This window comes from Hyalella azteca, unplaced genomic scaffold (assembly GCF_000764305.2).
Source record: "Hyalella azteca isolate HAZT.00-mixed unplaced genomic scaffold, Hazt_2.0.2 contig7413, whole genome shotgun sequence".
Lineage (NCBI taxonomy): Eukaryota > Metazoa > Arthropoda > Malacostraca > Amphipoda > Hyalellidae > Hyalella > Hyalella azteca.
Genome location: NW_025937539.1, coordinates 14,136 through 30,241, shown reverse-complemented (window position 1 = coordinate 30,241; position 16,106 = coordinate 14,136). Strand labels below are relative to the sequence as shown.

Below are 16,106 nucleotides of genomic sequence, written 5' to 3'. Positions count from 1 at the left end.
GACCGGTCAACGGCTTGCCAAGCGGCCTTAGAGGCTTGTCGATCGATTAATGGCTTGCCAAGCAGCCCGATGAACCAATTAGGCTTGCCAAGCAGGCTGATGGAGGCTTGCCGACCGGTTAATTGCTTGCCAAGCGGCCTGACGGAGGCTTGGCAACAGGTTGGCAAAAACAGGCACCACTCAACCTGACTATGGTTGAGTGGGGCACAAGTGTGTGTGGTCACACCTGGTCAAGAGGTTGCAAGTTGGCTGTGGTTGAACAAGTTTGTGGTTTGGTCGCAGTGCCTGATTTTGTATATATTCGCTGGTAGACCATCACTCCCGGTGCTGTGGTGGACCTAAGTCGTTCTCTTCTAAGCCTTGTTTGTTGTTGTCGAGCTTCCTTCTTCTCTTGTTTGTTGCTCTCTTCTGCTACTGCTTTGTTATTGATTCTGATCCAACTCACTTCCCTCCCTCCCTCTCTTCCCATGCGACTCACTTCCCTCCCTCCCTCTCTTCCCATGCGACTCACTTCCCTCCCTCCCTCTCTTCTGATGCCACTCACTTCCCTCCCTCCCTCTCTTCTGATGCCACTCACTTCCCTCCCTCCTTCCTGCCACTCACTGAACTTACGGTCACTTGTCCAGTTCTGATTAATATCCCACAGTGTATCTGATTTTCAGCGAACTATAATGCTAGTTTTACGTAGTAATTTAATGCTGAGAAAACATCTTTTGTAAAATAAACTAAAGCCCTTCTATTGAACTTATGTATATTTTCTTATGCCCTCGAGTCTTATGTTATATTTCTTCCACTAATATTAATATTGCTTTCATGTTGAGACTTTTTATGTATGTTAAGAACTGCCAAAAATTCATGTGTACAATATTTTTGTGCGCATTGCTTGTCAACGAGAAATTCATTCCAATTTTGATGTCTGGTTTTACTGTCCTGTTGCAAGGCCACCACGTGATGTGAACGCCCCAGTAACGTAAATAATAATATAATTAATAATAATAGCGGTTTCAGCGTTTATTAGGCCGTAGGCCTGTCGCCGATTCTTAACATCGCAGAACATTAACAGCATTTTGCGGTCTCGAACTTGCAACTCACTGCTCCAATTCTGCTGTGCTTAACCGCCCGGCCTCCTCGCCGATTCTGACCAGAAACTGGCGCACAGAGCTGGGATCGAACCGCGCCTCTCTGCGCCAATCTTGGTACTCTGAACTTTTACCGCTGGGCCACATGTTCTTTCCAAGTAAGCTATTAATAACGAGAATTCAAAGTTGGTATGAAAGTTTCAGCGATCCTTAAATTTTGGTATCCATGAGAAACAAGAGAAGATTCAAAGCCTGTTTCTATTTGAATTTTCAAAAAAATATACAGCCAGCTTGATCCTGAGTCTGGTGCAGAACCTGTGAATGGAAAAATTGGTTCCTTTTTCTGTAATGTTGTCCCTAAATAGAAAGCTGACTCATATCTGGCGTGCTCCACGAGAGCAAAGACGATCTAAAATGCGGACCGAAAGAGAAAATACAAATGCATAAATGTCTTTTATGATGTTATCTGTGTTATTGAGGCAACATGTATTAGAAATAAAACAGGTAGTATTTCCACTTTCTTGGCAATAATTATTGATTGATTTTGGCTTTCAGTGCATGATTTTAAAAAAAAACTTTGATTTAGGTCAGTGTGTAAATTAAAAACATTGAAACCTAGCTGGAGGCTCAAAAACCTAGATCTGAGTTTATTAACCTAGCGCTGGCAGCAAGTGAGCGTTGCGAGCAAAGTACGTAAGTGTATGGTGAAATTTTGCCGAATCTGATTCGCTAGTCAGAATCAGCTAACCGGACTCGGGAGTCAGATACTGATACGCTAGTCACGGCTAGTGTATGGCGCGCTTAAGATGTACAGACCGGCAGGCGACCAACTAGCTTTTCTGATGACACACCCACAGACAAGAAAGACCGCGCTCGACATTGCAGCCAGCCACATGCACTCCCTCAGGCCCTCGTGTCGTCGCGTGCCGGTCCCAGTCGTGGATTATGTACCCCCATGGATAGACATTGACCTGTATGTTAATACAAACTTGGACATTGCGCCAGGAGTAGCGCACTCAGCACAATTTAAGGCCACTTTGGGGGAAATCTACAGTGGATCAGTAGTTATCTACTGCGATGGTTCTCCCTTACTGTTCCAGAGTCTGCCGCCTGCGGTGTATAAATTCCCTCTCAGAATAGTGCTACCTCCTGGCGCCTACATCCCGACTGCAGTGTGCTGACCACTGAAGTTACTGCAGTTTATCACTCGTTGTTTATTATACAGGAATCTGATCAAACCCACTGGGTTCTATGCACCGACTCTCGTTCAGCGCTGCTCCTCTTGAGTACAGCACAGGGCCCTCCAACCAGATGCTCCCTGCTGGCCTTAAAAAATTCCAGGCTGCTCAGAAGGCTTAATCTTCAGCATCATGTAACTTTGCAGTGGGTAAAAGACCATGCCGGCATACTTGGAAATGAGACAGCAAATCCTTCAGCCAAATTGGGTCATGGACTAGATCATAACACCTATCATACCATAGAATATTCCGATGCTCTCCACTGTCTTTGCCTTAAATTTCTGTCTTACTGGGATGAAGATTGGTCATGAACCGTTGCTGAGTCTGGCAAAGGCTGACACCTTGCATCAATTAGAACAAACTTGCAGCCAATACCTGGGTCATGTAGGGGTAAAAGCCTACCTGCATCGCTTCAAAATGCCATACTCACCACTGTGCGGGGATTGCTGAGTGGAAGAAACTATCGATAATTTCTTGCTAGAATGTAGCAGCTACTGAGATGCTCGTCAACTAATGCAGCAGACCTTGGCAAACATTGGCATTGAAAAGCTGACAGTGCGCGCTCTGCTTGGAGGTGAAGACATTGCAAAACGGGAGCAGCACCTTATCGTCGGGGCGGTACCTAACTGCATTCGTCGCAATCACCGGCAGACTGGAAACACTGTGAAGTCACAATAACCTAAGCGAACAAAGCGGCTCTCAACTGATAATGCAATCACAACCCTGAAACAAATTGTCATGTCCAGGTGTGACAACCGACCTGTGTGAGGTCATTTACAACCATGATATACTACACCTCAAAGAAGACATCATCATTAATAGTGATATTACTGATTTTTTGTTTACATCAATCCAAAGAATTCTGTAAAAATGTAAAATTTATTCAAATATCAGATCATAACTTTATTTGTTGTACTTTTCTAAGATCTCAGTGTCAATTAGGCACAACCAGTCGACATCAATGAAGTTTTTCCGGTCGGACGTTTCGCGAATGTGCTAGAATCGGTGAGTCCGAATAATTCGTTGGGGAAGGGGACGTACGGTGATTTCGAAGTTTGATTATTGAGATTTCATCGGCTTCTTGGAAATTTAACCTTGAATTTATATACCAATTTAAAATTATTATTTGAAAAATTCATAAGGATCGTAAATTTGAATTTGTTTTCACATTGTGAAATCAGGGGCACTTGCCTCATGTCCTTACCTAGCCCAGACTCCAGAGAGCCCCAGACCCAGGGCCAGGGCCAGATGTAGCCTAATCAGACACAGACACCAGCCCCAGGCAGCTGAGGCAGGGCCGCAGGTGGCAGGGCCCGCAGGGGCAGGTCAGCATTGCTGTTTCCTGGCAGACTGGCACAATGGGCATTGGGCAAGCACCAAATTAGGAGACAAAGTAATTTACCTCAACCTCAGAACTCTGATAAAAGAAGTTCTTTTTGACCAAAAGCAACATTTACTCAACTTTGTGAGTCCCAATCCCAAAGATCAACCATCTTTTTCAGAACTGCTTTCATAAATAATAAACTATAAAGTTTCATGGCTTTACTAAGCCAAAGATTCTTCACTCATCAAGTGACATCAACCTAGTTTGCCTGAGGAAAGAGAAAGACTGTGGTGGCTAACCGGTAGGCGCCTAGGCGGTAAGCCGGTAACCGCTAAAGGCTAAAGCCTAGTCATGGGTTGGAGTCTGTCAGTCTGGAAATTGGATTCAGAAGTTACAAAGAGCTGTCCATTCCCTAATTAGGGTAAACGCGGTATATTCCGACATCGTAGGTAATTCCGTCACTTCTCTAGTTTTTCCTTTATATTAAGCTTTGTTTTAGTTCTATGCGTTCATTGATGGTTGAAATGGTGACGTCATCCACACTCAGGAAGATGTATATAAACGGGGAAATTTCTCGCGTAAATCAATCTAATTATATTTTTTTCGCGCAGACGTTCGTGCAAATCACGGTCATCGATTCCGCGCCGCGCAGCACTTGGCGCGGGCCGCGGAGCCGTCCGACCATAGTGGCAAAGCAGAGAGTTTTTTAGACGCTCACTCAAGTTCATTTTTGAGTCCTATATGTAGACCATTGAAGTATCCTGGATACCAGCATTATCATACTTAAGAAATTGGTTTAAATCTTGAGTAAATGAGGAAATTAAAAATGAACTGTTTCTAAAAAAGCTCTGGTTTGCCACTATGCGTCTGACGCAGTTTTGATTTAGACACAGTTTTCATCTGAATGGAATGGCAACATCGTCTGTAGATGATTTCAAGTAACGCTGAACCAGCATTGCCAGATGGTTTATTTCTATACCAGATTTCACAAATCTGGTACTTTCAAAAGGTGTCTGGTATGAATATTTTAGATCTGGTATATATGCCTAAATCTGGTATTTTTCTGGTATTTTCTGATTTACTGCAAATTTACTGCATTTAGTTCCACCTCTGAAGTTTGAACTTCCTCCAGCGTAGGCGTGGATTATATTATTATTTATATGAATTGCCTTCGGAGCGGCGCGATTAGAGCTTTCCCGCCATTTTTGGAACCGCAAGTTTACCGCAAGTTTTCATGTCAACCGGAACTCGAACACCACAGCAGAGAGTATTTAATATTTTATGCAGCTAATGAATTTCGCAAACTTTGCTGGAAGAGAGATTATTGAATTTTAGAGAAAAGGCGGGATAATTCAATGAAGGCTGGTGGCAGAGCTGCAATCTTGATACTCTATTGTGATTCATGCTATGATAACCTACGTAACAATTTTCATATGATAGTTATAATTTTTGCACATTCAAAGTACACATGAGTCATGACATAACATAACTCATAACGCACCCAGATTTGGAAACCATTATTGCTCAAATGAAGCAAAAATAAATGACAGACCATTGACTTATCTTGCAAATATATATATTCATATTATGTATCACATAGCATAATTACGCTTTGTAATTATGCCATATTGACCTAATTTGTATAGTCCATTTACGCGCATTGTTATTAGGTATTGATCGTGTCGATTTTGCCGGCCGGGAAGGATGTCGGTAATGTAAATGTAGTCACAACATTGGCATGCAGGATTGTACTGTTGACATAGAGGTTCATACCGTACTTGCCGCAACGCGCAACCAGTCCAGTCATTCATTAGAAGGCACCGATGGCACATCTAAAGCCATGTTGCCTTCTTTAGTTCTGTAATTCATGTCCGATTGAATTGTGATCTATGAATGAATATTCATTACTGTGCTGACTCTTAGAACCTGAGTCCTGAGTTGACACGGTAGCAATCTACCTAGTTAACTCGTATCCAACCACAACATAGTGCGGATACACGTTTGTGTGTACAGTACAGTGTGATTACATAATTTGCATTGCCGTGCATCCATATTTAAACTATTTTAGCTTTCTAAAAGTACGGCGCTGTCGGCGCACGGCGCATTTTTTTTACCGGCATAGTATGGCGCACCGCGCAGGTTGTTAAAATGACAATATAAATTCCTGCGCACCTGGCACATCTTCCTGACCATGGGACGTCATACATTTGCGTGTCGAAATACTGCAAAAACACTAGGTCTTGGCCATCTAGCAGGAAAATATTGAGATCCAAAGAGAGACAATGCATGCCACGTCATACTAGTATGGAATATATCTACTTGGCGAGCCGCGACTGAATTTTTCAAGCCGTGGTTTTATGGATTTGCCAGCCGTGATTCTGTAATTAAGTAGTGTTCAATATTCGTTAGTGTTCTAATTCAAAGCCGTGTTGTATCCCAATACAGCTCACACAGCAAACGGAATTTGTTCTAATTCAAAGCCGTGTTGTATCCCAATACAGCTCACACAGCAAACGGAATTCGAACACGTGGATGTCGGTAATACGTATCAGTTAAATTTGAAGCGCTGACTCAATACGACTCACCACGTGTCGGATGTTGCCACACAAAGTGACGGAATATAGGTTTTTGGTAGGTTTCCATTCTAAAGGCTTTTTAATAAATATGGTAACATTTTGTGACGTTTCATCGTTGCTAACGTGTAGTGAAGTGTTTTGAGAGTCACGTGAAGGCAACAGAACTTACGTAACGCATACGTTTTTTTTTATAGTTTTTCATTTCTCGATGCAACCTTAAAGTGTCGGAATATACCGCGTTTACCCTAATATGTATAAATCTGTATTATGTATTGTTGGTTACTAGTTTGAGTAAAGAATATGTCATTAGCTATGTCATATGATGATGATATGAAGCATAATGAAGGTTCAATATGTTTATTTGATGCCCAATGGATTGAAGAATGATGACAGTGAGGAGTGAGGACTAAGGCTTGGTAGCAAGTGGTAATTCAGTTTTGATAGTTATGCTTTGAAATGCTGAATTACATTATAAGAATTGAGTTCTAGAGAAGAACTTGGCAGCTTATCTCTCATAATCCTTGTAGTTGTGAGTAGTTAGGCTATGTCAATTCTAAAAAGAAAAATGAAGGTAGCTAATGCATGACTGGGCAGACTGGCCAATGGCCATTGTTGCGGAATGTTGCCCAATGCCCAGGCCTGCTGGAGTCAGGAGTGCTGGTCTCTGGAGCTGGTGCACTGAGCACTCTAAACAGAATTCATTATTTTAAATGACTATTAGAATGAAAAAGTATTTTTGTCTTTAATTGAATTTTTATTATTTAGAAATTAGACAAATAATGTTCATGCTTGATAATTGTTACCTACTGTTTTTTATTTAATATTTTACAATTGCATAATAGTAAATATTGAATTAGTAATTGCATAATACTATGATAATAGTAAATATTATTTTGTGGCCTCAAAGGTAGTTGAATTTTAGCTAATAAGGTCAAGTGAAGCTACAAAAAATGTTGTTCAGCAAGCTAGGGGATTTAATAAAATTAGTTGTGACATTCATAAGAAATGATAGTGCAAGTTATAAATTCAAGTCACTACAGGCCAATCCTTCCAAGCTCCAATACTAATAGCCAAACTGCTTTCTCAATTGCTAATAGATATTGAGAAGTTCAGATTCTGTATTCATTATACTTCAAGCTGAAAATCATTCTAATCATCCCAACTTTGAAGGATTTGAGAGCAGAGAGCTCATGTTGCCATGCCCTAAACCAGGGTTGGAATTTTCCTACTTGTTTCTGAAATCTCATGGCTCCAATGTGATGAATTTTCAATACAATTGGAATCTTGCAGCCCAATTGTACACTTTTGTTAGCAATTAGATAGGAGGTAATTCATCTGGCAAAAATCTTGCAGTTCCGCATATTGGCAAAGCAGAGTTTTTTCATCTTTCCCTCAAGTTCAATTTTGAGTCCTATAAGTAGACCAGTAAAGTATCATGGATACCAGCATTATCAGTTTATCATACATAGAAAATTGGTTTAAATATTAAGTAAATGAGGAACTTAAAAATTAACTAATTCTAAAAAATCTCTGGTTTGCCACTATGTAGTTCCGGAAATGGCAGTAAAGCTCTAGTCGCAGCCTTAAAGATAGATGTTTTCCACACTTGCCCTAACCAGCCCTATGCCTATGGTGATGTGTCTGACTCAGTCCTCAGGCAAAGAAATAGTGCTGATATGCTGAACACATTATGTCAATGCAGAATCATTATTATTCTTATTGAACTAGTTTCATAGCTTGATAGTGGATATACTCAGCTTGACAAGACCAGATTTCCATCAAATAACCTGGCTCTTAGTAAAGCTCAAGCCAACTCCTTATTTGGAAGGACTGGCATTGCAAGCATGACAAAAAACACTGCTTGTAATTTACTGGTCATTACTATGAAAACATTGGAAAACATCTTTTCTCTTTGAGAAATGAAGAGCCTGGGCCCATGGAAGGTCAAATATAGACTCCCTGGCCCCTGCAAACCATTCAACTTCTGTTGGAGTCATTGGTCCCTTTGGCATGGAAGTTACCTATGACTATGAGGAACTTGCTGGCTTCTGAAGGACATCAAGGAGCAACTGCAGATAGAATCCTTGAGGAATGGAAGCTCATCATGTGTAACTTAGTAACTTCAGATACTGCAACTAACTGGGCTGGGAAGACACTGTCAATGTGCTAATCCCTACAGCTGACTCTCAATTTTGTGTCTCCAATGCCTATTCTCTACTTAACCCTCTACCGCCTGACACGAGTAACTGGAGCAATATTGTCACGCGCCAACTTCCCAAAAAGGATACGTTCTAGTGAGCGCAAAATGACTTGCACTGATGGTTGCTGCCACGTACAACTTTAAATGTTCTCTGTTGCGTACAAACGTCCTCAGGTTGCTACACTCAATAGTTTACATATAATTTAAGTTGAAAGTTATGTTCCTGGAGAGTGACATACTGCAGTAGAGGTTTAAATATATGTCCATGTTTATCATAAACCATGTTCTTTTACTTTATTTGTTATGTCTCTCCATCTTTGTTTTCTTAATTTGTTATTGTTCTTTTTTGCTGTTATTATTCTTCTTGCTTTTTTGTTGTTTGGTTGTGTTTATTTATTTATTTCTGTGTGTTGCAGATTTTCAGATAGGTATCTGTTGGACAACAGCTGAACCCTGTTTCAGGCAAGGGGCTGCATGGACTAGTTTCCAGTGCTCATATAAAAAGAAAAAAGAAATAAAAAAGTGTTACCGACTACTGTACTTTCATCATCAGCAATTTGACAGCCACAAGTTTGGTGCTCACTGCTCAGTTTTGTAGTGAAGATTTCTTGTGCCATCTTCTATCTAGCGTTTGAGTTTTAAACGTGATTCAGTCTGTGCAGCAATGGTGGATTACAGCAAGTGGAAGGATATAGAAGTGAGTTGAACTTCTCATCTGATTTATATTCATAATAACAAGTTCCCTCATAAAAATATTTTTCTGCATAATCAGGCAGAACCCCCCTGTAAATGAGACTGAAATGCTCATGCCCATGGACTATTTCACTTGTATTTGCAGTAGTTATTTAATGTCTTGAAAATATTGAAGAACAGCATTGATTTCACTATTTGCCAGGGTTTATTGTGAAACTAAAACCTGTTGGTGCCTGCAAAATATTTTTTTTTCATAATTTTGAAAAATTCTGCCCATGTTTGAGATTGTAGTGTTTGGTCTCATTCACAGGTGCTTGTAGCCACTGTACAGAGTTTGGAAATTGCATTGCCTAGATCTTGCCAATACTACCTACATGCAATGGGGTATTTATAGTGAAATGTGTAGGCAAGGTCTACTGAAGACATAGATTTTGGAGCTTGTGTGTTGGTACATATCTTTAAATATTTATCCATTTGTGAAGTTAGTAAAAAATGTCTGCTAATGATTATCATGATTTACATATTTTTAAAAGATAAGGTACTGTGAAAAGGGGGAACTTGAAACTTTTTGACATTTACATTTAAAAAATGAAAACTCTGTAACTCAAGAAGTTTTAGCCATAGAAAAGTTGTACTGGAGGCTTTTGAAGTAGGTACCATGAGATAACCTAGAAATGCAACAAAGATATATTTACTGTGTAACTATTTGTATTACCAAGAAAGTAACAGAGCATAATATAGTCCAAGTCATCCAATTTTATTGTATTGCTACACAGGTTATGGGTTATGAGGCCTAGTAGGTTATGGTAATCTAAGCATCACTCTATTATTTACATATCTAAGCATCACTCTATTATTTACATTTTTCTAAGCATCACTCTATTATTTACATTTTTCTAAGCATCACTCTATTATTTACATTTTTCTAAGCATCACTCTATTATTTACATTTTTCTAAGCTGCATCCCCATACAACTTTATAGATGCCAGATGTACATTGTCTCACAGAGAGCATTAAAATCTAAAATACTTGCATTGAAAATTCCACATAGACTAGAACTCATGCATATACTTAATTGAATAATTGATGCCTCACATTTTCTATTCCCCATCATCAAAATTTATATGGGAATAATTGCAACCTCAATTTTTATTCTCACTTAATTTATAAGTATGTGAGGCTTCAGTTTCTGCTCTTTGTGTTGTAGGAATAGTCCAATTGAATTACTATGTTGATCTTAAGAAAAAGAAAACTAAACATTGGTCCTGTTAACACTTAACATCAAAAGAATATTTTGGAATTTTCAGTTGGCTGTATATGTGTCACAGATGTGTCACAGTTGTCTATGTGTCACAGATGTGTCACAGTTGTCTATGTGTTGCAGATGTATTTCAGTTGGCTGTGTGTCACAGATGTGTCACAGTTGTCTATGTCTATGTGTCACAGATGTGTCACAGTTGTCTATGTGTCACAGATGTGTCACAGTTGTCTATGTGTTGCAGATGTGTCACAGTTGTCTATGTGTTGCAGATGTGTTTCAGTTGGCTGTGTGTCACAGATGTATTTCAGTTGGCTGTATATGTGTCACAGATGTGTCACAGTTGTCTATGTGTCACAGATGTGTCACAGTTGTCTATGTGTTGCAGATGTGTTTCAGTTGGCTGTGTGTCACAGATGTGTCACAGTTGTCTATGTGTTGCAGATGTGTTTCAGTTGGCTGTGTGTCACAGATGTGTTTCAGTTGGCTGTGTGTCACAGATGTGTTTCAGTTGGCTGTGTGTCACAGATGTGTCACAGCTCCATGTGTCGCAGATCTCGGATGACGAGGATGACACGCACCCCAACATTGACACGCCGTCGCTGTTCAGGTGGCGGCACCAGGCCAGAATTGAGCGCATGCAGGAGAAAGAGAAGGAAAAGAAGAAGCTCGAGGAGGAGAAGAGAAAGTCAGTATTGAAATTTATTATTAAATGCTTGAATGTAAAATAATTTAGGTTCACTTTACTACTAAAATACTCAAGTTTAACTACTACTGCCAGCAGTCAAGTGTCTATAATTCTAAAGTAGGTATTTATTAAAAAGAGAAGGAAAAGAAGAAGCTCGAGGAGGAGAAGAGAAAGTCAGTATTGAAGTTTATTATTAAATGCTTGAATGTTTAATACTTTATTTTTATTTTACTACTAAAGTACTGTAGTTTCATTACAACTGCCAGCAGTCAAGTGTCTATAATTCTAAAGTAGGTATTTATTATCAATGTCCTGATACTTATGTTGACTGTCAAGTATTGTAACACATTTAGGATCTTGTTTTATCAACACATCATCATAAGTTGTTGATGTTCCATGATTTTTATGTCAAATCATGGTCAAATAAAAATTTATGCTCATGCACTCTGCATAGATATATTATATATTAAAAAAATTCAGATATATAGGTATAAGATATATATTAGCAGCAGCAGTTTGATTGGCAGGTACGAGGCAAGGCTCGCAGAGGCCAAGCAGTAGCAGTTGTCCTCACAGTCCTGCAGTTGTCCTCACAGTTCTGCGGTTGTCCTCACAGTTCTGCGGTTGTCCTCACAGTTCTGCGGTTGTCCTCACAGTTCTGCAGTTGTCCTCACAGTTCTGCGGTTGTCCTCACAGTTCTGCGGTTGTCCTCACAGTTCTGCGGTTGTCCTCACAGTTCTGCAGTTGTCCTCACAGTTCTGCGGTTGTCCTCACAGTTCTGCGGTTGTCCTCACAGTTCTGCGGTTGTCCTCACAGTTCTGCAGTTGTCCTCACAGTTCTGCGGTTGTCCTCACAGTTCTGCGGTTGTCCTCACAGTTCTGCGGTTGTCCTCACAGTTCTGCAGTTGTCCTCACAGTTCTGCGGTTGTCCTCACAGTTCTGCGGTTGTCCTCACAGTTCTGCGGTTGTCCTCACAGTTCTGCAGTTGTCCTCACAGTTCTGCGGTTGTCCTCACAGTTCTGCGGTTGTCCTCACAGTTCTGCGGTTGTCCTCACAGTTCTGCAGTTGTCCTCACAGTTCTGCGGTTGTCCTCACAGTTCTGCGGTTGTCCTCACAGTTCTGCGGTTGTCCTCACAGTTCTGCAGTTGTCCTCACAGTTCTGCGGTTGTCCTCACAGTTCTGCGGTTGTCCTCACAGTTCTGCGGTTGTCCTCACAGTTCTGCAGTTGTCCTCACAGTTCTGCGGTTGTCCTCACAGTTCTGCGGTTGTCCTCACAGTTCTGCGGTTGTCCTCACAGTTCTGCAGTTGTCCTCACAGTTCTGCGGTTGTCCTCACAGTTCTGCGGTTGTCCTCACAGTTCTGCGGTTGTCCTCACANTGAACCATATAGACCCTGTGAACCATATAGACCCTGTGAACCATATAGACCCTGTGAACCATATAGACCCTGTGAACCATATAGACCCTGTGAACCATATAGACCCTCAAGCACAAGGAGCTCGAGAAGAAAGAGAAGGTATGTGTTTAAAAATTACTTTTTTAAAAGACAACACTTCTAAAAAATTCAGCGTCTGTGATGTTATAAATGTAGAACGAATGTCTAATTTCATTATCAAATATTAAAAAAAGTAATTTTGACTTTCATTTTTAAAATAAAAAAAAATTCCATAAGAGAAGTGTTGTAAAAAATGTGTGCGACTGTCCAAAAAGTAATGCACTTTGGCCCTGGTGCATTGTGGCAAACCAGTTCATTTGTAATTGGTAATTTTCTCATTTATTCAAGATTTAAACCAATATCTTATGTATGATGATGCTGGAATCCATGATACTTTGCTGGTCAACTTAAAGGACTTAGGATTAAAATTGAAGAAGAGTCTAAAACACTCTCTGCTTTGCCACTATGCTCTTGTGTGAACCATATAAACCCTGTTTGGCTTGGCAAAAGGGCATATATGTGCAGAAATTGTATCACTATTCAAACAATATGGCACATTATTTTTTAGTGTAGGCACCCTTGTATCTTGGATTTCTTCCACTCCAGCTTCTATCAAAGAACTACTTCAAAAATTTCCAAATTTTCCTTCAAAATGTGTCATTGATAAAATATTTATTTTTTCCCTGAGACCCTTTGTTCAATTACAGCAATAAAAAAATTATAACTAACAAGATAAGAACTTCTCTTACTTATCCAGCTACTGTGTGAACTGCAAGTAATTTTAAAATGACCAAGATTTCTGTGGTACAAGAAGCCTGTAACATATGGTAGGTATATATTTGGTGTCTCGTTAATTTATTTATATTTAAAAAGACAAAATTTGACATACCTAGTAATGTATGTATCCTAGTAAGTCCATAGGATACACACCCTAGTAATGTATGTAATGGATGGACCCCTAGTAATGGACACCCTAGTAATGTATGTAATGGATGGACCCCTAGTAATGGACACCCTATAATGTAAGTCCATAGGATACATACCCTAGTAAGGTATGTATCCTAGTGAGTCCACTATAGGATACATACCTAACCTAGTAATGTATGTATCGTATGATAAAGGTATAGGTGATTTTTTTCGATTCTTTTCGTTCTAATATGTAATTTCTAATTTATTTATTCATAAAATTAATATTAAATGTAAATTTGTCTTCAATGGCTGTGATTGGTAGCTTCTAGGTATCGTCCTGGTAAGTCTATCATCCCCTAGTATATATAATGTATGTATCCTAGTAAGTCTATAGGATACATACCTAGTAATGTATGTATCCTAGTAAGTCTATAGGATACATACCTAGTAATGTATGTATCCTAGTAAGTCTACTATAGGATGCATACCCTAGTAACGTTTGTATCCTAGTAAGTCTACTATAGGATGCATACCCTAGTAAGGTATGTATCCTATGACAAAGGTATCCTAAGTAGTTCATTGCGTGGCTAATGTGTTGTGTTGTGCAGCTTGAGCCGTGGAATGTTGACACCATCAGCAAGGAAGGCTTCGACAAATCTCTCATCAACAAAGACAGCAAACCCAGCAAGACTGAGAAGACTGAGGAGGAAATTGAAGCTGAGATGAGGGAGTTTATCAAGAAAAATGAATCGCTTATCAAGAAGTATGGACTTTACCGCCATTATGATGACAGCAAGAGGTTTATGCAGGTAGCTTTAACCCATTTACCACCTAATATGTACCCATATTATGACATATCATGGTACATTACCAGCCAAATGTGATTCATTACCATTGCTGTGCAGTTCTATTGTCCAGTTTGCTGTGTAATGTGCCCCTATTTCTCTCAGTGTCAGTGTTTTGTTGTCGCCTTAAGACCGAACTATTTTGTAGAGGCCTCAAGTGTTTTACATTATCATTTATATATTTTTTTCTGTATTTATTTTGTGCTCACTTTTCATTTTTTTAAAGATTTTTTCAAAATGTAACGTGCCCTCATAGTTCTTATTGCCCCAGACGTCTCGATAATCTATTCCTAGTATAATATCAGAAGTACAATTGTAGTACTAATAAGAATAATAATGGCAATAATAATATTAACAATTATAATAATATTAAAAAAAATAGTAATAATAAAAATGATAATAATAATAATAACAATAAAAATGATAATAGAGTAATAATAATAATAATAACATAGTAATAATTATAATAGTAATAGTAATGATAATAGTAATTACAATAATACTACTACTACTACTAATAATAATGATAATAGTAATAACAACAATAATAACAATAATAATAATAATAATTATACTAATGATAATAGTAATAACAATAATAATGAAAATAATAATAGTAATAGTAATGACAATAATACTAACAATAATACTAATACTACTAATAATAATGATAATAACAATAATATGTTACAGGAGCACCCCCACCTAGCATGCGAGTACACGGCCAACCACCTGGTGCTGTGGTGCATCAACCTGCAGCTCGAGGAGAAGAACGAACTCATGCGCCACGTCGCGCACCAGGCCATCTGCCTCCAGTTCATCCTGGAGCTCGCCAGCCAGCTCAACAGAGACCCCCGCTCCTGCATCTCTGCCTTCTTCGTCAGGTGGGTGCTAACAGAGACCATCTGCCTCCAGTTCATCCTGGAGCTCGCCAGCCAGCTCAACAGAGACCCCCGCTCCTGCATCTCTGCCTTCTTCGTCAGGTGGGTGCTAGGGACCAGCTCAACAGAGACCCCCGCTCCTGCATCTCTGCCTTCTTCGTCAGGTGGGTGCTAGGGACCAGCTCAACAGAGACCCACGCTCCTGTATCTCTGCCTTCTTCGTCAGGTGGGTGGCGGGAGGTTTGGTTGGTGCCACCAACCCTTGATTAGATTATTTCCAGCTATCCTTAATTAGGTTCATGGCATCTCTGTTGTATTTTAAGTCAAGGCCTCCATTGCCATGATAATCTACCTGTGCAACTGTCGCCACGAGGTCCAGGAAATATTAACTGCTACTTTCTTGCTTTCAATTCTCTTGCATAGTTTAGGCTCCCGGAACAGTGCTGTAGGGCTGACGGTGAAGTGCTTTTGTAGCAATCGCCCACGTGGAACTCGTGTAAGCAGTAGTAAATCGCTGTAGGTAATTTATATTTAACGCCTTATGGTTAGCCTCCGACCCGACGCCCTACTTCACAACCACAGGATCCTGCAAGTCTAATTCCTGCGCCCCAAACGCCTTCACTCCTCTGCCGCTGGAGCTAGCAGACAGTGGTCGAGTACCTATATATACCAATAATTCCCCCTTTTGCCGCAGGATCCTGCAGGCGGAAGCCGAGGGCCTGCTCCAATAACGCCCCTTCTGCCACAGGATCCAGTAAAACTAACGCCTCCATCCCGGCAGTAGGATACTGCTTCAATGCCTTCCCCCTCCTGCCGCAGGATCCTGCGTCACTAACGCCCCTCCTGCCACAGGATCCAGCAGGCAGAGCCCGAGTATCTGCGCGCCTTCAACGACGAGCTCGCGGCCTTCATCGCCCGCATCGAGCGACGCGCCGCAGAGAAGATAGAGGAGGCCCAGAAGGAGGTGAGGGGGGGGGGGGG

At 40.3% G+C, this 16,106-nt stretch overlaps 1 protein-coding gene across 1 annotated transcript in view; it reads left to right on the top strand.

Moving 5' to 3' along the window:
• Positions 1-8,831: 8,831 nt before the first annotated feature.
• Positions 8,832-16,106, top strand: part of LOC108668696 (hsp90 co-chaperone Cdc37-like) — an 8,591-nt gene continuing 1,316 nt past the window's right edge. Inside the window, exons 1-7 of the mRNA XM_018155941.2 lie at positions 8,832-9,114; positions 10,924-11,057; positions 11,694-12,450; positions 12,536-12,571; positions 14,008-14,208; positions 14,938-15,128; positions 15,978-16,089. Coding sequence (XP_018011430.1) covers positions 9,082-9,114; positions 10,924-11,057; positions 11,694-12,450; positions 12,536-12,571; positions 14,008-14,208; positions 14,938-15,128; positions 15,978-16,089 — 1,464 coding nt within the window. The 5' untranslated portion in view covers positions 8,832-9,081. The remainder of the gene's footprint in view (positions 9,115-10,923; positions 11,058-11,693; positions 12,451-12,535; positions 12,572-14,007; positions 14,209-14,937; positions 15,129-15,977; positions 16,090-16,106) is intronic.